General features: G+C 34.9%; 1 protein-coding gene across 1 annotated transcript in view; it reads right to left on the reverse strand.

The window, feature by feature from the left end:
• Window positions 1-25,204, reverse strand: part of LOC123556778 (uncharacterized) — a 39,226-nt gene that overhangs the window by 7,992 nt on the left and 6,030 nt on the right. The window contains exons 4-11 of the mRNA XM_053543180.1: window positions 24,127-24,201; window positions 21,379-21,522; window positions 20,674-20,817; window positions 19,632-19,775; window positions 17,287-17,430; window positions 15,354-15,552; window positions 5,232-5,312; window positions 3,406-3,513 (exon numbers count right to left, since the gene is read on the reverse strand). Of these exons, the coding sequence (XP_053399155.1) occupies window positions 3,406-3,513; window positions 5,232-5,312; window positions 15,354-15,552; window positions 17,287-17,430; window positions 19,632-19,775; window positions 20,674-20,817; window positions 21,379-21,522; window positions 24,127-24,201 (1,039 nt within the window). The remainder of the gene's footprint in view (window positions 1-3,405; window positions 3,514-5,231; window positions 5,313-15,353; window positions 15,553-17,286; window positions 17,431-19,631; window positions 19,776-20,673; window positions 20,818-21,378; window positions 21,523-24,126; window positions 24,202-25,204) is intronic.

Genomic DNA, 25,204 nt, shown 5'->3' on the forward strand with positions numbered 1-25,204 from the left:
TTTGGACAAGAAGATTTTCAAAGTTTTTCCCGATATAAGTCTATATATTTATTAAACCATGTGACCCCCACGGGCGGGAAATATTTAACCCTAGGGGGATAATTTGAACAATCTTAGTAAAGGACCACTAGATGCTGTTACATACAAAATATCAAAGCCCTAAGCCCTGTGGATTTGGACGAGAAGATTTTCAAAGTGTTTCCTAAATAAGTCTATGTAAATCATATGACCCCCAGGGCAGGGCCATAATTACCCTAGAAGGATAATTTGAACTAACTTGGTAGAGGACCATTAGATGATGCCACATAGCAAATATCAAAGCCCTAGCTACTGTGGTTTTGGACAAGAAGATTTTTAAAGTTTTTCCTTTCGGTTGCCACGGCAACCAGAGTTCTGCATGGATTTCAATTCTTGGGCAATTTTGATAGGGTGAACCCAAGAATCATTTCTGTGAATTTTAGTTTAAATCTGTTCAGTGGTTTTGAAGAAGATTTTTGAAATTTACAAAATAGCCATATAGGGAAAATAATCCCCGCCACCTGGCGGCCATTTTTTTAACGAAACATAATGGCATAGGCAATTTTGGTAGAGGGTCACCTACAGATCATTTCTAGAAAATATTTTTGAAATCCGGCTAACAGTTTCTGACAAGATTTTCAAAGATTTACTTTCGGTTGCCATGGCAACCAGAGTTCTGCATAGAATTAAATTCTTTGGGCAATTGTGAAAGGAGGCTACCCAAGGATCATTCCTGTGAAGATTGGTGTAAATCTGCTCAGTGGTTCTGAAGAAGAAGTTTTTTTTACAAATTGTTGACATGACGAACGACGCACGACGGACGACGGACATCGAGCGGTCTCAAAAGCTCACCTTGAGCATTTGGCTCAGATAAGCTAAAAATGATTGCATTACAGTTTGTATAAATATGAAGTATGAAAAGCCTATCAAAATTTTTCAAATTTAACTGCCTATCGGCAGCTTTGAAACTGCCATATGTGATAAAATCAGTAACAATCGGAGGGAGTGCAGGGATAAGGGTAATTCACAGATGTTTTGTATGAAAAAAAAAATTATTGATTTTCATAACGGTCACTACGTACAGAATCTATACATATATCCCGGGTGGTTTTAAAACTACAGTCACATCATGGACATATTTTTTTCTTTTATCACTGGATCTGCCCATGTATTAACGGGAGAAAAATTGTGCACGAACAAGGCAGTTGGCGTGCTGTTTACAAATACATGATACAGGAACGTATAAATGCCAGTTGTCAGTCTGCACAGAGACATATATATACGTATCACGTACTAACACTCTAATCAGTTTTGACTAGAATTTTTATTTCCACAGAGTAAACAATGATTTTTCATGATTTGAACTTTATGATCCGGCTCCAAACTAATCATGGATTTTATACAGCTAAACAATGTTACTATGTTGCTCTTAGAGTGTTAAATCTAATTTTAGTGATGTCGAGACCTTGTTGTACACAATGAATAATCCTGTTCCAAACGACTTAGAATTTATGAGAATCATTTCATTTTCATGTACAAATGCGAGACATAGAGTGCTAACAAGATTATATGACCAACTCACCAAGTTTAAATCAAAGATATCTCAATTTCGAACACAAACTAGAATTTTGGGAGAGAGTCGTTCTGGCTAAGTTTCATTCAGATAAAAAAATGAAACAGGAGGGTCATGATGACCCTGGATCGCTCACCTGAGTAATATGAGCTACATGTTTCAAAGATCAAACTGATGATAATATATTAAGAAAGTCAGTAGGTCACACTCATGGTCAATGATATTCAGTTTTACGATTGGTGTGCAAAACTGTGTATGTCATCAAAATTTTAAGGCTGTATCTTAAAAAACAAGAAAGTAGGTCAGTAGGTCAAGGTCACAGTTAAGTGACATCATATTATTTCGAGTTATCAGGTAATTATTATTAAACAGTCTTGGAAATAGGATCAATTGATTTTTTAAGCATTTTTTCCTATATAACTCACATAGTAACTAAGTGACCCCAGGGCGGGGCCTCTTTTAATCCCAGGGGCATAATTTGAACAATTTTGGTAGAGGACTACTAGACAATGCATCATACCAAATATCAAAAGCCTAGGTCGTATGGTTTCAGACAAGAAGATTTTTAAAGTTGTTTTCCTATATAAGTCTACATAAAAGTTTGGACCCCCAGGGCAGGGTCTCTTTTCACCCCAGGGGTACAATTTGAACAATTTTGGTTGAGGACCATAAGACAATGCTACAAACCAAATATCAAAGGTCTAAGTGTTGTGGTTTCAGACAAGAAGACTTTAAACTTTTTTTCATATTTAAGTCTATGTAAAACTTGGGACCCCCGGGGCGGGGCCATATTTGACCATAGAGGGATAATTTGAACAGTCTTGTAGAGGACCACTAGATGATGCTACATACCAAATATCAAATCCCTAGGCCGTGTGGTTTTGTACCAGAAGATTTTCAAAGTTTACCCTATATAAGTCTATATAAACCATGTGACCCCCGGGGTGGGACCATATTTGACCCTAGGGGGATAATTTGAATAATTTTGGTAGAGGACCACTAGATGATGCTACATACCAAATATCAAATCCCTAGACCATGTGGTTTTGTACAAGAAGATTTTCAAAGTTTTCCCTATATAAGTCTATATAGACCATGTGACACCCGGGGCGGGGCCATATTTGACCCTAGGGGGGTAATTTGAACAATTTTTGTAGAGGACCACTAGATGATGCTACATACCAGATATCAAAGCCCTAGGCCCTGTGGTTTTGGACAAGAAGATTTTTTGTTTTTCCTTTCGGTTACCATTGCAACCAGAGTTCTGCATGGAATTCAATTATTTGAACAATTTTGAAAGGGGGCCACCCAAGGATCATTCCTGTGAAGTTTTGTGTAATTCTGTCCAGTGGTTTTCAAGAAGAAGATTTTTTTAGAAAATGTTGACGGACACACGACGCACGACTCACGACGCACACCGCACGACGCACGACGGAGAACGGACATTGAGCGGTCACAATAGCTCACCATGAGCCTTTGGCTCAGGTGAGCTAAAAAAAAAACACTGTGCAAAATAAACATGCAAAACAACAAATGGAAGAAACTGACAATGTGACAAATATAGCTAAATATTTAAGTTCATTTGTTTAAAAGTTCTCCTTCTTTCCACTAATATACTGCCCGTCTTCACATTGGTCTATTGCATGTACATCTCAGACCTGTTAAGAACAAAAGCGGTCAACCACACCCTATGACTTTGGAAATTACTATTGTTTATCATGAATTGATATATGATTAATGCATATATGTTTATCGAAGACGATTCATTTGGAATCATATAACAATAACTAATCTAATCTGATAATCAAACTGACCTTTTCTATTTCTTCTATTACTTTTGGTGCCCGAATTTTTCTGAATTCCTTGATTTGCTGTTTCAGCTGATCCGTCATCACCACCTGATAGCGCGATGGCTGTAAACCCTATTATGTATATTGAACTTTGATAAAAGCAAAAAGTAAAAGAACTAAGAAATTCAATTTAGTAACAAGAGGGCCAAGATGGCCCTAGGTCGCTCACCTGAGAAACATACCATAAAAGTGTAAACATGTTTGACCTAGTAATTTCATGGAAACAAATATTCTGGCCAATTTTCATTAAGATTGGACCAAAAATGTGGTCTCTTGAGTTTAAACAAGTATTTTCTTAGATATGACCTAGTGACCTACTTTTTGACCCCTGATGACCCATATTCAAACTTGACCTAGATTTTATCAAGGCAATCATTCCGACCAAATTTCATGAAGATCAATTGAAAAAAAAAACAGTCTCTATCGCATACACAATGTTTTTCTTTGATTTGACCTAGTGACCTACTTTTTGACCCCAGATGACCCATATTCAAAGTCGACCTAGATTTCAACAAAGCAATCATTCTGACCTAAGTTTATGAATATCAATTGAAAAATACAGCCTCTATCGCATACACAAGGTTTATCTTTGATTTGACCTAGTGACCTAGTTTTTACGCCAGATGGCCCATATTTGAACCTGACCTAGATTTTATCAAGGCAATCATTCCAACCAAATTTTATGAAGATCCATGAAAAAAAAACTAGTGACCTAGTTTTTGATCCCAGATAACCCATATTCGATATTGTCCTAGAAATTTTATCAAGGCAATCATTCTGATCAAATTTTTTATGAAGATTAGTTGAAAAATACAGCCTCTATCGCATACACAAAGTTTTTCTTTGATTTGACCTAGTGACCTATTTTTTGACCCCAGATGACCCATATTCAAACTCGACCTAAATTTTATCAAGGCAATCATTCCGACTAATTTTTTTTGAAAATCAATTGAAAAATACAGTCTCCATCGCATACACATTATTTTTCTATAATTTGACCTAGTGACCTAGTTTTAACCTCAGATGACCCATACTAAACTCAACCTAGATTTTATCAAGGCAATCATTCCGACCAAATTTCATGAAGTTAAAATGAAAAATACAGGTTCTAACGCATACATAAGGTTTTCCTTTATTTTGACCTAGTGACCTAGTTTTTGACCCCAGATAACCCATTTTCAAACTTGGCCTAGATTTTATCTAGGTAATCATTCTGACGAAAATTCATGAAGATCAATTGAAAAATACAACCTCTATCGCATACATAAGGCTTTTCTTTGATTTGACCTAGTGACCCAGATAATCGATTTTCAAACTTGGCCTACATTTCATCAAGGCAATCATTCTGACAAAATTTCATGAACATCAGTTGAAAAAAACAACCTCTATCGCACAAGCACAGACAGACGACAGACAGACGACGGACGCCGGACATCGAGCGATCACAAAAACATGCAATGCTCAGGTGAGCTAAAAATAACCTAACGATTTTAAATAGTTAAGTTTGAAATATTTTAACAGCATATTACCGATTGCGCAGCGAAAAGTTAGCAAAGAATTGAACTTATTTTCAATTCTACTTTTATCATTATACACCGTTACTTGCTGCAGACATATTTTGTATACTAAGAACAGTGAATCAATAAGCCTACTATCTGTGCAAAAGAAATCAGTACAGATGTACTCGTCTCAAGTACAAACGGTCTTCAGTAACAAACTCGAACACCTGATGAGTAAATGGTCATCATGGTGATTTGTTGCACAAATGTTAGTAGAAATAACTGTCTTACCTGTCTTGGACATTCTATTGCAGCTTGAACCGTTTCAAAGAAATGTTCATTTGCCAGTCTGTGACATTCATGGTACGCAGTCTGTAAAGTTTTTATTTTATCTTGACAAAATATATTTATCTTTTCATGATCTATGCATATGGGAAAATTAGACCCATCGATTTTTCACACGAGTGAAAATATTTTATATAGCGCAAAGAAGGAGCCCTTTACTTTATTTAAGTTCATGGAAAAAGTATTACAGATATTTTAGCTTTGCAAAAGATGTGATAATATTCAATAGATTGTCTTTCTTATGAACATTTTATTTTAAAAATGAATTTAAAAGAAAATGGTCTTTTTTGCGTATACTTTATGTCTGTCTATCTACAATTAGAAATATAGTAAAATATGGATAATTTGCTGAAATTTCTTCTGTTTAACAAAGAATAAATAGATTCTTATGTGTGCTTAAAGACCTTTGCAAACGACTTAGTAATCTGTATTCATTTAGCTATTGTTTCATACTAATTTCAGTTTTCTAGGTGAAGAAGAAAATGGTCTTTTTTAAGCATTTTGCAGATGAGTATAGGTTTTTTTTATTCCTTATCGGAAAGACTCGAACATTCTCGTATGTTTCCATCAATTCTTACGGAATTTAAGCTCATAAACGGTAAAGGCTGATATCTTCTCACCCGCTTAACCAGCACACATGTACGGATTTATAAATTAGTGGACGCTCCATAATATGATTTGTTTACAGCTAATAGTCAATTTTAAACAGCTTGAGGATCGAAGTTCAAAATTTAAAAAAGAAACGTTTAAATTTAGGCGACATATTTTGGGCAAGTTAAAAGTAGAAAATCAAAATTCAAATTTTGAAAGGATGATGTTGAATTTCGCTTACATTGAATTTCGCACAGACTAGGAAATCGAAATTAAAATAAAAAGAATTCGTCGAATTTCGAGGCAGAATTGAAATTAGATCCAGCAGGATGACAGAAATTCAAATATTTTGAGGGGAGCGGTCGTCCAGTGAATAATGTGTCGGCCGCTCAACCCAGGGGTCGTGGGTTCGGGCATCCGTGAAAGGGGTCACGACCATGACTTCTCATATGACACCAGTACTGGGTTTTCCCGGAAGCTGGCTGTTTAAAAGATAGTTTCACATTCAATACCAGTTTTAAATTCGATTGCTTTGAAAATTCGAGCATGCTTGAAATATAATACCGAGAATAATCTATTTAGATCTTTAACAAGGAGCTGTGTTCAATAAACACTTGATGCCCCCGGTGGCATCCTTGCCGATACAAAGCAACCTAAGTCCAAAACGAGGTCAAGTTCAAGGTCAAGGTCAAACTGAGGTCAGGTGAAGTCTGAAGATGAGGAATGGTCACAGGTTACATCTGCATTAGTATCAAGTCATTCTAGTAAGGGGTATTGATGCTAGACGAAACGGTCCCATTTGGTTAACCTCGTACGGATGGACGGACGGACGGACGAACGAACGGACGGACAGGACAATCACTTTATGCCTCCCGCATCAGTTGATGCCGGGGGCATAAAAACTTGAATTTCGATATATCCGATCTTGCACGATTTTTGATCTTTGAATCTTGAGCAGATCGCAGTTTCAGTATTATACTGAGTATAAGTACGATTTTCGAGATGGCTCGACACTAATTGCTTGCTCGATATTTGACTTTTTCATTTCAATATCAATCTTGGAACAGGCTGTTCATTCAATACGAGATCGAAATTTGGCTTTTGGAATATTATAAATTTCGATCATTGAGCTGGCCCGAAATTAAAAGCTATTTTGCAATTTGACGTTTTTCAATCTTCAGTTGTACTTAGGATTAAAATTCGATAAGTTATGAAGTTGAATTTCGATCTTCGAGCTGGCATAAAATTCTAAGCTAGTTGGACACCGCTCACGACATAATAATAAATGTGCAGTTATTTGATTACATAAAAAAACTACTTAAAATCTTTATTTCATAATCATGAACATCAAAGAAGGTATTATAAAAGCGAGTTTCCGTCTGATTGTAAGAAAGTAGAAATTACTTTTGGGTTTTATAATAATGTGTTTGTTGAAAATACCGTTATAAATGGTATTCTGATTAAACCACCAACAGCCATTTAGGTTTCTATTTTCTAATCTATCTTTGCAATCACTGTAAATTAGACTTAACAATATCCCTAAATCCATATGATCAAAAGTATTAATGTAACGGTACATTGGCGAAGAAGGGTTAGACATCGGCCTAAAATACGGAGTAGGCCGAAAACTAGCGAACAGTCTCGACAGCCGATTTACCTGGCCAAACGTATTATCGGTTTTTGTGGTGATTTTCACGATGGGTCTAATTTTCCCATATGAATGGTAACTTGCTTCATCAATTAGGATAACAAACAAGTGTCGTTCACAGGCAAATGCATCACGCCATGTACCCGGATAATCTTAACTCTGTTCAGCGACCCTAACTCAGTGCCAACATGGCGGATGTAAAGCCGATACAACTTTGTTTTCTGTGTAATTACGATGTATAAAGGAATGTTTCTGTTGTTATATCTATCTCCATTGATCAAGTGTATGTTTATTTCAAAATGCATCATGTTAAATATATCAACTCTTGTGTTTTCAGGTGGAAAAATGACGAACAAGGAAACTTTTTCCATGAAAACTTTTACAAAAAATCTTTAAAAATACTTCTATGCTTTTGATGCCTCGACTATTTTGTTGTTTGAAAGCAAAGATATGCTGCTTTATAGGCCCGTTTACACTATGTTGTTAACCCACTACATGTTGACACAATACATGTTCAAATGTACTGACAGCGAGAAAAGGGATAAAAACCTAACTTTGAGTTGATAAAAACCGAACTCAGTTTACACGAGGAATGGATAAAAACCTAACTTACACGAAATTGCGTGACGGATAAACACCTAACTGACTAGTATTCTATAGAAATGAATGAGCTGACATGTACATGGTGTGATTATTGTAAACATTACTTTATAAGCGGTATTGTCTTCAAACTGTCATTAATTTTGCAAGATGTTATATGTATGCCCACTACAGTCAAATATTTTTTCATAATTTTAATATTATGCAAATAGCAATGTTTGGAAAAATCTGGATAAAACCTGAAAAAATAACTCAGTATAAAAGTCAAAATTATTATATTTATATAAGAAATTATTTAATACCACCGATGTTCGAAGTTCTGTAGTCCCCAACCCTCTCTCCCTCTCCCTCACACACACGCACGCACACACACACAGAAGAACTGTGTTTGTTTCAAATCTTGTATATCGTATAGTGTAAGAGATTTTTATAGAGGTGCTAATGGAATATTTTTGAAATTGTTTAAATGGGATTAGATTTATGATTAATTATTAAATATGATATTTTTTCAGACGGTAAATAGGGAAGAAAAGTGTGTGTGTGGGTGTGTGTGTGTGTGAGTGGTGTGGTGGGGTGGGGGAGTGATGCATGGACTGACGGGACAGGGGTGTGGGTATCCTTACTTTTTTCACTTGTCCACGGAACTTAAAAATCCACTTGTTCATAGTAAAATTTCACTTGCTCTGATTTGTAATATTAAACCTTCATGAAAGCGCAAATAGACTGGAGATCGAGTTCTGTATTTAGGACAATGAAAAGAAAAGCATATCACAGTAACTGTGGTAAAAAATAAGCAGTTGAAATATTTGCCTTTTAACGTTTATAAAAGTCTGAAATCGCGTAAGTAGTGTTCGGGGATCTTTTGAGATCATGCCCGAAACACTGCCTGCCCACGCAATGGTGCAAAGCCAGATGAATTCAAAGAAAGACTCTTAAAACGTTCCGACTTGTTTTAGTCATACTTGCGATCTCTGTGTGCTTTTGATTTTAATTTGGCTGACTACTGGCTCAAATATTTCCTTTGACAGTGACTTATTGTCTCAGCAGTTGGAATTCTACTTACAAACTTGTCATAATACTTTTTTAAAGTTGTTTACGTTTCTGATGTCTTTAAATGTCCTTTTAGTTCTCTGTGTGTAACCCTTGTTTTCCTTTTTTGAATTTTAGTTACAGAATGCTATATGCTGATGATGCAAATACAAATGTACTTTTCTTCAGCTACTTTAAGTAGTTCTTATGTTCCCTTTAGCATGTATATGATTTCTTCTTTTATGTTTTTTTTTTTAAATGCATGTTGTAAAATGTGACTCTTCTTATTTTTGTGTAGTGTCAGCTAATCTTTTTTTATGTTGCTTTAAATGTGCTAAATCTGTATGTGGTAAATTACTTTTCCCTTTTATTTGCTAGTACCTAAGTGCTATTTTGTTTTAATGCACTGTAACATGTATGTGATAATTTGTGATTTGTTTCTTATCTACTTAGCGCCAGGTGCTTTATTTGCTTTAATGTGCTTTAACATATTTGTATTTTATTACAGCTGATTTACTTATGTTGAGCTTATTTACATGTGTTTTCCGGAAAATAGCTTTTAGCTAGTGTTATATGTTTATACTTATCCGACGTTAGATAAATCTTCTTGTATCTAAATCTTCTCTGGTATTTTATCATAGTCACCGAGTTACAGTGTGCGCGAGACCTAGTCAAAGAACCCATTATCTGTATCACCTCCATACACTTGAAGCAACACACAATCTAAATGATATTTTATGTTTTCTCATTTTATACCTGAAAAAGTATGCTTGTCCGCGGACACACAGAATGAAAAATGCACTTGTCCGCCGGCAAAAAAATCACGAGTCAGATAAGTTGGACATAGGAATCCCACATCCCTGCAGGGGTGGGTAGATCAAAGAACTTCGAGCATCAACAGTCCATAAAAACGCACAGACGAACAGCCGTTTTCGTTTGGTTAGGTGTTTATCCATTCTAAGTTCGTATTTATCCAGGACTGTTTCCTAATCCAGTTAGGAATTATCCGCAAATTTAAACCCACCTCATAATCAATAAAAATTTTAAGCTATAAAAATCAATTTCAAACTTTGATACTGTTAAACATTGTCAAAGAGATATTTATGGAACTAATACATTTAATAAGTAAGGTCTTACTGCAATTTCTGGTACTTTAAAACAGTTAGAAACATAAAACATGTTCATTTTGAAGACTTTTTTGAGTACATTTTAATGAATTCCAGCCACATAATGTGACATTTCGATTGAAATATTTAGTACACAAAACATGTTATCAATACAGGATATTATGGCTATCAAAAGTTTTACGCTAACATTGCATACTCACATAAAAACATGAAAAAAGACAAGGAAATTAACTACATACATCGTCTTTCTGTCAGCCATGTTGGCACTGAGTTAGGATCGCTGAACAGAGTTAAGATTATCCGGGTACATGGCGTGTGCATGATAACTTAAAAATGTTTATATTTGATTTTAGTTCAAAAAGAGGAATTTTTATCTCTGTAGAAAAGTTTATGTAAGAGGTGTACAGTTTATATTTGAATACTTCACAAACATACCTAGATAAATTCAATGATCAGTATTTCGTTGCTACAAATGTTCGATTTAAGATTTTCTACAATAATAAACCATTCTGCAACGCTTAGACCTAGATGGAATATTTGTTTTTATAGTTTATTCGTCCAGTTCCTTTCATTTGTCCTAATATAAGATCAAATTTATTTATAAAGTACAACGTCCGCCATCATTCATGATTCTTGAACTACTTTATTTTGCACTGCATGCAGGTGAATAAAGAAATGATAATAATATTTTGTTTAACTGATTTTATTAAAGATAAGTTTACAATACTTAACTAAAATTTAAAGGAAGCTGCATTTAAATAATCACCTTTGGCTTGAAAATTCATTAGAGGACATTGTCCTGTATTGTACACTGAGCTAACTATTATAAATCAGCAATAGAAATTCATGTTGGAATTAGATTGAGGTTCGGGCATTTTGTCCAGTAATATAACCGGCCTAAAGATAAATATTAAAACTTATATTATGACAGACCTTCGATTGTTAAAATATCAAATAGTAGTTCATTGAAGAGAAACTTTCGCTGTTGCTGCTGTAAGTGTGTAAAAAAATCTGAAACATATGGCTCGGATTCTGATCACGGTACTGGCAAATTTCTGAAATGCTGTTGAGTGTTTCCCAACAAACATTTGGACCGGTAATGGTTCGTCCCAGAAAATGTTCTTTTTGCGTGCATCGGTGGTATAAACCGATCACCTTAAAGTACAAGCTGTATATTCGCAAAGAGCTGGATGCTTGTATCTAAAAGATTTCTCTTTCTCTAATCTTGGTACTATCTCTCGCTCTGTCCCTCTGGTCAGATCCCGTAACAATTCTCTCTCAATGTCTTGGTAAAAGCCAGCGCCGCTAGGAAGCTTTTTCTTTTTAGGTCAAAAACAGAATCGATCAATGTGCTTGGTTGCATTTAATGCTGTTAAAGGATCTTCTAAAAGATTTTATATGTATGTAAAACAGATATCTATCCGATTGCAGTTTTTTCTCATGCAGCACCTAGGAAATGGCCAGTTGTTTGTTGATTATTACAGTGTTTAACTGTTGAACCCCGCTTTTTCCGAAGCTTTGCTCTCCAATCATAGATAAAACTAATAAACTTTTCGACAGAAACCCCTTACTTGTCTGACATACGTCCATATGTCGGTTAATTAATTTTTGGGATCATACAAGCAATAGCATTAGGTTTGTTGTCGAAGATGTCGTAGTACTAAGTCGATGTTTGGTATGTTTCCGGAATTTATCCGAAACTTTGCCTATAGCACTGTAACCTAATAAAGGGTGTGTAAAAAGTTCGTTTTTATTATCACCATAGGCTTCATTTTCAAATGAGTAGGCAACTGCCGCTGTTATTTAAACATTCAAACAAGAACACGTATCAGTTTTAGAAAATTGAATGAAAAATATTATAATATCCAGAAAAACTGGATTCTTTGTCTATAAAACATATATATTTTAAAATCACTCAATTTCGAAAAGCCAAATATTTTCACTGCCCCCATTTTACTTGTTCTGGTCCCTTACATAAATTCATGATTCTGGCTAAAGTAGCTTATAGGTATGTTCATCAGAAAATGAAAATGTTCAATCAATATTAGCTACGAAACGTAAAAGCTAGCCTGTAAAATATTCAACAGCTTGATTTTATCCGAAATGGCATAATTCAAACTTGGCACACTTTTTCAATGTGTAATCTAGCTTATGGTCTACATGCCAAATTGCATTTGATGGCATTCTTGTATACCAAACAGGGTTTACAATAACAATGCAAGACGTGAAACAAAATCCATTCGACACTATTCAGTTAAATAGGGTAACAAAAACGAATAGGAACGAATTTACTACACACCCTTTAATATGACGAATATATGATTATCAGCCATAAAAATGTTATAAACAAATCCGTTTACCACATATTTCATTTTCTTACAGGAAAGCCAAAGCACAATGTTCACTTTTTTGGCACCAATTTCGCAATTTTCGCGTGTAAAAAAAAGAATCCAAGTTATGGTGTAATAAGATACTGTAATGCTAAAAGCAGTACAATGAACGGAAGTTCGAAGAGTTAAATTTGAAAGGTTTTAGTTTATTGTTGTACGCCTCAATGTAGTTGTTGCCATAGTTACAACTGTCTCTCTACAGTAACTTTTTAAATCAAACAGAACTACGTACATTTTATCTACATTTTTCTAATGTTTTAATGATAGCAATCGTGTTTAAATGATACGATAGTTGTGTTTAATGAAAAATTGTTCTGCCTATTGTTTTCTCGTTATGGACAAGCCCATTTTTAACTGGGGACCATACGCCACTTTTCATGGAATTACACACTAATGTAACATTGGGGTTCCATGTGTAGGCCTACCGCCGTATGAACACATCTGCGGATGTTTCTGGTATTTATAACATGTGTAAATATTGAGTTCTGCTTAACAAAGGGCTAGAGGGCGAACACGATAGCATATCAATGTATATCAATGGCACAGAACCTATCAAGCTAGTATCTAGCTAGTATCGACATTAATGTGGATGTAACTTCAATCTGATGCAACTCTTGCATTTGCAAGTTATACAGAAAAAGAAAAAGGTTACAAGGGTTACTTCTGTGGGTGTCGGTGTCAGTGCTTGTGACGTGATGTGTAGGTTCCGGTGACATTGCTGTCAGTTCTGGAGGCATTGGAGTTAGTTCTGAGGCTGTCAATGTTCATTTTGTGGGCGTCAGTGTTAGTTCTCTAGAGGTCGGGGTTAGTTCCAGAGGCGTTGGAGTTAGCTCTAGGTATGTTATTGTTTTCTTTTCATTTGACAGAATTCTAGGCTAATACACTGGTTTCTAAATATTTTGACATTCTCTTCTATATATATTCTTTAGTGTTTTCTATGTTTGAAATATTTACAAAAAACGAATACAACTATCGATATATAAGGTTTAGGAAACGCGTGCAATAATTGTCAGAAATATTTTATGTAACAATAATGTACTCACATGTAAAATATTGTTGCGTCACTTGGGTGGGGACAGGATGTTTAAAACGGGAAAAAAATATTATTGTTCACATTGCAATAGCAATCGTAATGTAAAATGTCAATAAAGTCATGTATTTTGTTCAAAAACTTGTACAAATTACTAGAATTTATCCAGTAATGATCTTTTACTATCTTTCTTACGCTCTTTCAGAAGTCTGGCCTTAGCTCAGCTTTCACTAATTTGATAGGCAATCTAAATATAACAATGTCCTTTACAATACTTAAATTAAAATCATACCTCTTGTCATAAATTTTGGTATGTATAAAATTGTCATAAATAGAGAGATATAAATCTAGAAATGAAGCAATAGTATCCGAGTTGTTAGTTTTATTTAACTGCAGCTCCCGGGGATAAATAGCATCCACCAGTTGAGCATAAAACGGATTATCCATCTAGATAGCGTGATGTATTATTAAGTACAGTAATAAGGCATGCCTTTGTAGCTGGAGAAAGGCCCAACATAAAATATCTTTCTTTACAATATAAAAACAAATCTACGACAAGGGGTGCACAATTTGTTCCCATGGAAAACCAATTAATTGTCAGAAAACCGCATTCCCAAACCTGATGTAAATATTGTTCAGTGAAAAGGAAAGGGCTAAACAAACTTCCTCATAGGTCCACATTGTATCTATTTTAACAAGGAAACAAGTAAATATGCCTTATCAAAATTGTAGGCGAGAAAAGTAGCATTTCCCCTTGCATAGATTTTTTGAATTAGGGCAGTTAGTTTTTCATTTATTAAAACGCACTTCCGCAGTAAGCATCTTTAAGAAAAACTGTTTTATGAAGTTATGATGAAATTTAATATTATAACTGTTGTATGTATTTTTCAGATATCTCAAATCTCTCTTTAACAGTCTAACAACTATGCTTGAAACTGCATCAAAAACAGTGTTAGTGATGTTTGTTTGTTTATTTTGGGTTTAACGCCGTTTTTCAACAGTATTTCAGTCATGTAACGGCGCGCAGTTAACCTAACAGGTGTTCCTGGATTCTGTACCAGTACAGACCTGTTCTCCGCAAGTAACTGCCAACTTCCTAACATGAATTATCAGAGGTGGAGACGAATGATTTCAGACACCATGTCTTTTATCAAATCGTCACGGAGAACATACGCCCCGTCCGGAGATCGAACTCGAGACCTCGCGATCCGTAGACCAACACTCTCCCTACTGAGCTAAGCTGGCGAGACAAATGTGTTAATTTTAGTCTTCGCGGAACGTCTGTAGACATATTTTATGGAAGATAATATCGCAGCCTTCTGAAAGGTACCTCGGAAGATCTATAATTACATGTATGTATAATAAAATATGAAATAATATCAAATAAATAAGCTAATTTGTTGTTGTCGTTTGGTAAAAAGATAATGCTGAACATTTGATATTAGTGTAGTTGGTTCATAAGCAATGTCAACAATTTATGTCAGCACGTCGTAGTGTCGTACTAGTTAGCAATCTAAAATAATACAGAATTCAGTTGGCATGTGTTGCGGCCTTGGTATCAGTAGATCCGCAAGAAACTGAATCAATGTGTCCTCGTTATAAATCGATTTTAGTAGGTCCACTGGTCCATAAAGGAGTTTTAAAATTCCTTACCATTAAAGATTGCAGCAACGCATAAATAATTTCTCTTTCTTGCATTTTTTGTTTCTCCAGGGCATCAAATGCATCAGTCCACTGATTGTCATATAGTTCTGACATTTTCTCGGAAATCTTTGTAGGTCTGTTCTGGTCACTAAGATCAGTTATATTTGGATTGTTATCTCGGAGTTTACTTGACGCCATTGTGCTCAGTCTGAAAAAAATGTGGTTAATTGAATCAGGACATTATTGAAGCTTTTTATTGAACCTTGAGGTACCTTAATGATATTTTAAACATGAACAACCTATATTTTTCAGAAATGACGACATCGTTTATCCAAAAGAAATAAAGCTTCGCAAGGCTTATTACCCAAATTAAGAAGCGTCATTTTTTTAACTAACATTGCACAGTTGTGTGAATAGTAATTTAGAAACAAAAATATACGATTACAGAGACAATTTAAATTTTGAAATTGTCAACTCCCCCCACTCTGATGGAGATGTCCCGCCAGAATCAACATAGTACGCTGTCCATTTTTCACACAACTTCGCAAGATCTTGCTCAAACTACGAGAATTGTTATAATAATTAAAAATTATAATCTGTCAAACATACATGAGTCAAGACACGAAGATTTTCCTTTATAAGCAGACAGCTTTGATATACCCGTGTAGTATAGGGGGTGTCGTTGAGTATGCTTGTTGTATGCTTGATATTGTCATACATTATTAAAGTTGGTTTAGAACATAGGCAATTACCGTTACGTTGGAGAGTTTAAGTTTCAGAAGATTATGTCAGGGAATCATAGAGATAAACATTGATAGTATATTATATGATAGAAATGTTCTTGTTTCACAACAGACTAGTGACATTTATGCAGATTGACGTCGGTCTTGAATTCACATTTGATCCGAAAAGATATCTCTTTATGCAAATTAGCGTGCTAGAATTTGGCGAACATTTTCATTTAAACCTCTGTAGCGCAAATGCTCTTGCAAAGATAACCCTAATTTTCTTTACATTTAAAGAACATTTTATATGTATATAACGAATGTTAAAGCCACTCAAGATACTAAATTTTACTTTAGGTTATTTATTTGGAAATCTGAAGAATCTTGCATTTTACTCGTATACCGCTATTTATCTATATTGGTTAGCACTAGACTAGTACTCTAACTCGGTCCGTACTTTTGCAAGGTATATGTGCAGTTGTGCATGGTATCGGCACACATTGTGTAGCGCATTCTATCAGAGTAGTTGTGCATGGTATCGTTACACACTGTGTTGCGCATGGTATCATTACAGATGTGTTGCGCATGGTATAAGAGCAGTTCTGTATTGCATGTTGTTGTGCATGGTATATATGCATAGTTGTGATTGGTATAAGCACAGTATTGCTCGTGCATGGAATAAACTATTTGTAAAGGATATTATTTAACTATCTTTTCTATATATTATGCTAAAGCATCTATAAGAAAAAAAAAATCTGAAAAGTAGATCCCTCGGAAGCACCGAGAACAGGGCAAACAGTGAAAATTGCAGACTCGGTTTGATTGAGTCTGTTCATGAGCAGTAATGGAAAATGCAACACTGCCCACGCCCCCTAGCACCGGCTTAAGCAGTATTCAATCTTCAAATCTAAATGAGTTGAAATCAATGATCCCGAAGGACCAGAAAATATAACAACAAACCTGCTTACACATTAAAAGAGAAAACGATTTCAGCATTACCAATTGTTTAAATAAAGTTTTTTTTTAGAGGTATGCCATACGCAATTTTGCACTCCGTCCATCAATACATGTATGTGTGTGCTATATAAATCTATTCGCAGTAAATTTCTCATAATAATGTGGATGCATATAATTAACACAAACATTCAATAACTTAAGATAGTCCTGAAGATAGTGGAAAGACATACGTATGGTATTACTAAAACTCATGATACAACCTTCTGAGGGCATCTTCCTTTGCCGCTTTTTCGGCTTGAATTTGTTGACGAACACTTTCTATTTCTCTGTCCAACCAGGCCTTCTGTTGCTTTAACTCTTCAAAATGCTGTAGGGGAACGTGTGTTTTCGACACTTCATTTAGTCTGAAAAAGAGGAAGTAGACTTTATAGACGTTTTCAGGAGACAGACGGTTTCATCAGGTAAACACATCTCACATTGCTTACGTGTGAAACCGAATAGAATATGGAAATGAAGAAAACGATATTTTAAGAGCTTAAATTCGTTAGGTTTTTTTACATTATATGTTTTATATTTTTTAGTTGTTTGTATTTGAGGAGTGTATAATTCGTACTTTTCCATTTATTACCATTCATATGTGTGTGCTCTCTAAATCTATCAAGTTTTATAAATTTATTTGCACTAAAAATCCTATTATAATGCAGATTCATATTAGTAAAGTAACATTCAATAACTTTATGACATTCCTGGAGATACACGTGAAAATCACAAACACGTTAGAGAACATGATACAAATGGATGAAGGGAAAATTCAGATGTTCGGTGGTGTTCAAGAGCTAGAAGTGACCACAGAACAGCAGGAAATCCAAGTGAATTTATGAAATGGTAAAACAAAAGTTATCTTGCGAGGACCGACATTAGTTGTTTGAAGTAACCAAAAGAAGTACAAAAATGTATGTTCAATTGAGTACTTTTTCAAAATTGTTAGCCTAACGTAATTCATTTTTATCACGTTAACTTATCTACCTCCTTTTACAAAATCACATTCAGAACCCCTAGCTGTTTATATGTTATATATCTCTTAATGCAAATTAGCGTGCTAGAATTTGGCGAACATTTTCATTTAAACCTCTGTGGCGCAAATGCTCTTGCAAAGATAACCATACTTTTCTTTACATTTAAAGAACATTTTATATGTATATAACGAATGTTAAAGCCACTCAAGACTCTAAATTTTACTTTAGGTTATTTATTTGGAAATCTGAAGAGTCTTGCATTTTACTCGTATACCGCTATATATCTATATTGGTTAGTACTAGACTAGTACTCTAACTCGGTCCGTACTTTTGCAAGGTATATGTGCAGTTGTGCATGGTATCGGCACACATTGTGTAGCGCATTCTATCAGAGTAGTTGTGCATGGTATCGTTACACACTGTGTTGCGCATGGTATCATTACAGATGTGTTGCGCATGGTATAAGAGCAGTTTTGTATTGCATGTTGTTGTGCATGGTATATATGCATAGTTGTGATTGGTATAAGCACAGTATTGCTCGTGCATGGAATAAACTATTTGTAAACGATGTTATTTAACTATCTTTTCTATATATTATGCTAAAGCATCAGATTCTATAAGAAAAGCTGCTCATACATTAAAAGAGACAACGATCTCAGCATTACCAATTGTTTAAATAAAGTTAATTTTTTCTGAGGGGTATGCCATACGCAATTTTGCACTCCGTCCATCAATACATGTATGTGTGTGCTATATAAATCTACTCGCAGTACATTTCTCATAATAATGTGGATGCATATAAGTAACACAAACATTCAATAGCTTAAGATATTCCTGAAGATACCTGTGGAAGTATTACCTACGTATGGTATTACTAAAACTAAGACAGACGGTTTCATCAAGTATACACATCTCACATTGCTTACGTGTGAAACCGAATTTTTCATAATTGTAAGTACGAATGAATCACACGATTAAGGCATGGAGAATATGGACATGAAAAAACTATATTTTAAAGAGCTTAAATTCGTTATGTGTTTTTACATTATATGTTTTATATTTTTTTAGTTATTTGATTTTGAGGAGTGTACAATTCGTACTTTTTCATTTATTACCATTCATATGTGTGTGCTGTCTTTATCTATAAATTTTCATTAATTTATTCGCAGTAAATGTCCCATAATAATGCGGATGGCTATTAAATACCTTTATGACATTCCTGGTGATACACGTGAAAAACACAAACACGTTAGAGAACATGATACAAATGGATGAAGGGAAAATTCAGAAGTTCGGTGGTGTTCAAGAGCGTGAAGTGACCACAGAACAGCAATAAATCCAAGTGAGTTTATGAAATGGTTAAACAAAAGTTGACTTGCGAGGACCGACATAAATTGTCTGAAGTAACCAAAAGAAGTATTTTCAATTTAGTACTTCTTCAAAATTGTTAGCATTATTTAATTCATTTTTGTCACGTAAACGAATTATCTACCTCCTTTTACAAAATCACATTCAGAACATCTAGCTGTTTATGTCTATAGATGTGGAACTACAACCTAGGTATGGTATTTCTTAACTCATGATACAACCTTCTGAGGGCTTCTTCCTTTGCCGCTTTTTCGGCTTGATTTTGTTGACGAAGATTTTCTATTTCTCTGTCCTGCCAGGCCTTCTGTTTCCTTAACTCGTCAAAATGCTGTAGGGGGGCGTGTGTTTTCGACACATTATTTAGTCTGAAAAGAGTTTATGAAGTTAATTCTTCGTAAAAAAGAAACCAGGAGACGTAGGAGAACATGAAATAAATGGAATGAAAAAAAAATCAGATATTTGTTGATGTTCAAGAATGAGAAGCGGCCGCAGAACAGCAAGAAATCCAAGTGATTTTAAGAAATGGTAAAACGAAAGTTAACATGCGAGGACCGACATTAGATGTTTGAAATTATCAAAAGAAATGTGTTCAATTTAGTACTTCTTCAAAACTGTTACCATTATTAATTTTTCGTCACGTTAATGAACTGTCTATTGCACGGGGACGTGTGTTTTCGACACATCATTTAATCTGCAGAACGGAATTTATTTGCGATAAATTTCCCAGAGTAATGCGGATGTATAGTGCTAAAATTTAATTAAAATTAGGTATTCCTGTGGATACATGTGAAAACTAATAACGTGTAAATGAACATGAAGCATTTAGTCTGCGCAGTAAATTTCCCTTATAATGTGGTTGTATAGTAGTAAAATGTCAGTAAAATAGATATTCCTGTGGACACATGTTACAATCACAAACACCTAAGAGAACATGAAACAAATGGAATGAAAAAAATATCAGATATTTGTTGATGTTCAAGAACGAGAAGTGGTCGCAGAACAGCAGTAAATCCAAGTGAGTTTAAGAAATGGTAAAACGAAAGTTGACTTGCGAGGACCGACATTAGATGTTTGAAATAATCAAAAGAAATATGTTCAATTTAGTACTTCTTCAAAATTGTTACCATTATTAAATTTATTTTGTCATGTAATGAACTGTCTATTACCCTTTAGAGGACAGTATTCCAAACACTTAACTGTTTAATGGTCTATACTCGTGTCACTACTACCTACGTACAGTATTTCTAAAACTCGTAATACAACCTTCTCAGTGCATCTTCCTTTTCCGCTTTGTCTGTTTGATTTTGCTGGCGAACACTATCTATTTCTCTGTCCAGCAAGGCCTTCTGTTGCTTTAACTCGTTAAAACTCTGTACGGGGACGTGTGTTTTAGGTACATCATTTAACCTGCAGAACGAAATTTATTCGAAATTAATTTCCCATAATAATGCGGATGTATAGTAGTAAAATTTAATTAAAGTTTGATATTCCTATGGATACATGTGAAAACCACAAACACGTAAATGAATATGAAACATTTAGTCTGCACAGTAAATTTCCCTTAATAATGCGGATTATATAGTAGTAAACTTTAATTAAAATTAGATATTCCTGTGGATACATGTGAGAACCACAAACGCGTAAGAGAGCATGAAAAAAATGGAACGAAAAGAAAATCAGATATTTGTTGGTGTTCAAGAACGAGAAGTGGTCGCAGAACAGCAGGAAATACAAGTAAGTTTAAGAAATGGTAAAATAAAAGTTGACTTGCGAGGGCCGACATTAGTTGTTTGAAATTATCAAAAGAAATGTGTTCAGTTCAGTACTTCTTCAAAATTGTTACCATTTTTAAATTCATTTTGTCACGTAAACGAGCTGTCTATTGCCCTTTAGAGATTCCAAACACTTAGCTGTTTAATGGGTTATACTACTATCTACGTATAGTATTTCTAAAACTCGTGATACAACCTTCTGAGGGCATCTTCCTTTGCCGCCTTTTCTGCTTGAATTTGTTGACGAACACTTTTTATTTCTCTGTCCAGCCAGGCATTGTGTTGCTTTAACTCGTCAAAATGCTGTAGGGGGACATGTGTTTTCGACACTTCATTTAGTCTGAAAAAAAAAATATATTTTAAAGAAGTTTACAGGAGAAAGACGGGTTTTATCAGATATACACATCTCACATTCCTTACATGTTCACGAATACAACACACGATTAAGGCATGGATGATAGAAAATGAGAAATACGATATTTTCAACTACTGTAATTCGTTATGTGTTTTTACATTAAATTCATAATATTAATCTCGTTAGATTGAATTTAAAGAGTATAGATAACACTTTTTTTTCATTTACTACCATCCATATGTGTATGCTCTCTAAATTCATAAAGATATCAAACTTAATACGCAGTAGAATTCTGTTGCCTTAACTCGTCCCTACGCTGTATCGGGATGTGTGTCTGCAACATTTCATTTTGTCTGGAAAAGAAAGCAGTTTTCAGAAGAGAGACGGTTTTCATTAGATAAACACATCTTACATTCCTGTCATGTGAAATCGTATTTTCCGTACTTGTAATTACGAATCTAGCACATGATTAAGCCATGAGGAATACGGAAATTAAGAACATATCCTTTAAGCCAGCTAAAATTCGTAATGTTATATATGCATAATATTTAAGCCACCCCGGTTTCATTTTCAGATATAGAAGGAGCTGTTCTTTACTGATTGTCGTTTGTGGAATTTTTCAGGAATGCCAGTAATAAATTTGTGCATGTCCCACTGGCAAAAAGGCAGCATATAGTGAAAAATGACCAGGCTAGTCAAGCTTGAATTATCGAAGTTAGAACATAATAATTTTGTGATTTTGTGTTTACTGTTTTGTTGGGTTTAACGTCGCACTGGTACAATTATAGGTCATATGGCGTCTTTCCAGCTTTGATCGTAGAGGAAGACCCTAGGTGCTCCTCCTTGCATCTTTTCATCACGAGCTGGCACCTGGGTAGAACCACCAACCTTAGTAAGCCAACTGGATGGCTTCCTCACATGCGGAATTCAACGCCCCGAGGGAGGCTCGACCCTACACGGTGAGATGCAAGTGATTTAAAGTCTGTGACCTTTACCGCTGGACATCGGACGCCCCTGATAATGAATGATAACTTTTCTTACAGAGCACTAGAGTTAACAGATGTTTAAGTTCGATGCTCGGGTTAAGATATAAAAAAACAGTTCTAACAGTTCTTGTCATAAGTAGATCTCTGTCATTTTAATTGGAACATTTTGACGCCAGAAACTTAAATTCCAAACTTGAGTTTCACTGATTATTCATCTTTCATCGTTCATGCTTTATGTACAAGAAACATGTCTCTCTAGATTTTAAGCTACCAATTTCTATTCTATCTTCTGAATCCCATCTTGATACCTTCCTACCAGTCAGTATAAATAAATACAGTGTGAATTAAACAACAAAATATATTTTAAAGTTTAAACACCCTTCCTGCGAAAAATCCGTGTAACAAAGGGACAAAACAAAAAAACTACTGAATTTATAAAAACAAACAATATTACAATAAGGAACGGCTAGGTTTAAAATAACAACATTGATTCAGCTTTGACATGGCATTTTCTTACATTTTCTAACTGATAGCGTTACAACTCATGAAATATTTACCTAAGTGTAAATAGCATACATTTCATACAAAGATATTATTCTCCAAATGAAAAGTACATAACTCTTGAGATGATTTTCCTAAAATACGTTTATTTTTCAATATATTTTCTTTCCGATCAGACAGCCAAAATTCTACATGAACAAAGATTAAGTTTGGTCTTACCTATTGCTTATATTCGTGTCGAAATGTACACTGACGAGATAAGGAAATGCTTCACTGAAAGTTGGCGTTATTTTTTACAATGTTAGAAATGTATATGTACTCTGACCGTCAATCACAGCCAGATGAAACTCGTACGATTTTATTCAGCTCACTGTTAGATTCATGGACCTGCTGATGATTTTGGTGCAGACCGTGAGTGTCAATCATGCGCTTTTACTGAGTGAATTTTACACAGATACATCTGTAAGTCGACATACGACCAAATGTTCAGAAATTTTCTAACAATTATTCAGTTTTTGATAATACCGACGCTAAATTTCGAAGCGAGGGTCCAAGTTTTGGCCATGCTCGAATGTGGGAGAACGCAAGAACAAGTCGCTAAACGTTTTAACGTCTCTCGTCCGACAATACTGCGTCTCGTTCGACGTGTCAGAGACGTCATTTAACAGCTGAATCCACGTCAGGTAAAGTGGTAGGTAACCGTGGACGGCCATCATACATAGGTTTTTGTCCAATTTCGTCGTTTGCCTGAATCTTACAGTCGGGCGTTACATTGACCAGATATTACGTCCTATAGTTGTCTTCATGTTTTGTTTTTCATGCAAGAATAGCGACAATACATGTTTTAGTGTATTAACGTCTGCAAATGCACTTCGGGTATGTTGAGGACCTTGATCTTTGGTCTCGGTCACCAACAAACCCTCTGGCTTTTGCAGACGGTCAAGGTCACGATCAATCTCACAGGCTTCCATAGATTTTCATACACAATAAATGTGTATTATCCATGTATATAAATACGCTTCTTGGTATATTCTTCTAAAGAAAGAAGCAGTGTAATTAATCTAACAATTAGATGAGAAACTAAAATTTATAAAAACAATACCTTTCAACAGCATCATCTCTTTCTTTTATTAACTGCTGTATCCTGTGTTGATCCTGGTTCGGAATATGTTGTTGACTGAAAACAGAAACAGTTTTTGTGAACGTGAAGAAGTTATTTAGAATGTAGTTATAACAAGTTTTGGGAGAAATCAACAAACATTTATAAAACGTAGTTAAATGGTCATGAAATGAACTTGTTTGTTTATACATCAGAAAAGTATAAAAAAAAATATAACAACTGCTTATTGTATGACAGAAAGGGGTTTCTGAATTTTTTACAAAGCAAAATAAATTTATAAAAGTAAATCAAGTACATAACATGTGGAGGTTTCTTTAGAAATGGTCTAAAAAATGGCATTGGCACTATGGAAACTATGGGATACCCCTTTAACTGCATTTGAACAAGTGCGAAGTTGGGGTAGGTGGTCGGTAAAGTCAGAACATTCCTTTATTTTTACAAACCACACTTCAGACCGGTTCCCGGCTTGTATAAATACCGTGATGCCGTTCCTCCCACTGCCCGTCATAAATTTCGCTATAGCTTATATCTGTATAATTATTTGATTACAGATCCAATCGATAAAACCGTCAAAACCAATCAGAAAGAGACAGAGTCAGAGTTGTTATACATACTTCTCAATATGTTGAGACGGTTCCTATCTAAAATGATTTATGATTTCAGCAGAACAGGCCAATTTTGGGACAACTGATCAGGCAGACAAAACACGACGTACACTTGTTTAAAACCCATTGTCTCTTTGGCATATTCTATTACTTTTATTTCATAAGTATGTCCGAGGCTCTGATAGAACGTTTAGGTGCATTAGAACTAGACATACATCAGTGTCATTAAAGGAATGAATGTCATATTGTTTTGTTATACACACTTGTAAAACCCGAAACCGAAATACACATATCCGATAACGGCCGTAGTGTATAAAACAGAAAAAAATATGACATTTATTACTTTTGTTTCTTTATATATAGTCATTGTTATCAAGTCAATCATTTTAAGTACTGGCAGTATAAATAAAAAGTGAAAAAAGTAGTCCAACATCGGGAGCAGCACAAAAGTGATC

The sequence above is a fragment of the Mercenaria mercenaria genome, chromosome 5, assembly GCF_021730395.1.
Source record: "Mercenaria mercenaria strain notata chromosome 5, MADL_Memer_1, whole genome shotgun sequence".
Classification (NCBI taxonomy): Eukaryota; Metazoa; Mollusca; class Bivalvia; order Venerida; family Veneridae; genus Mercenaria; species Mercenaria mercenaria.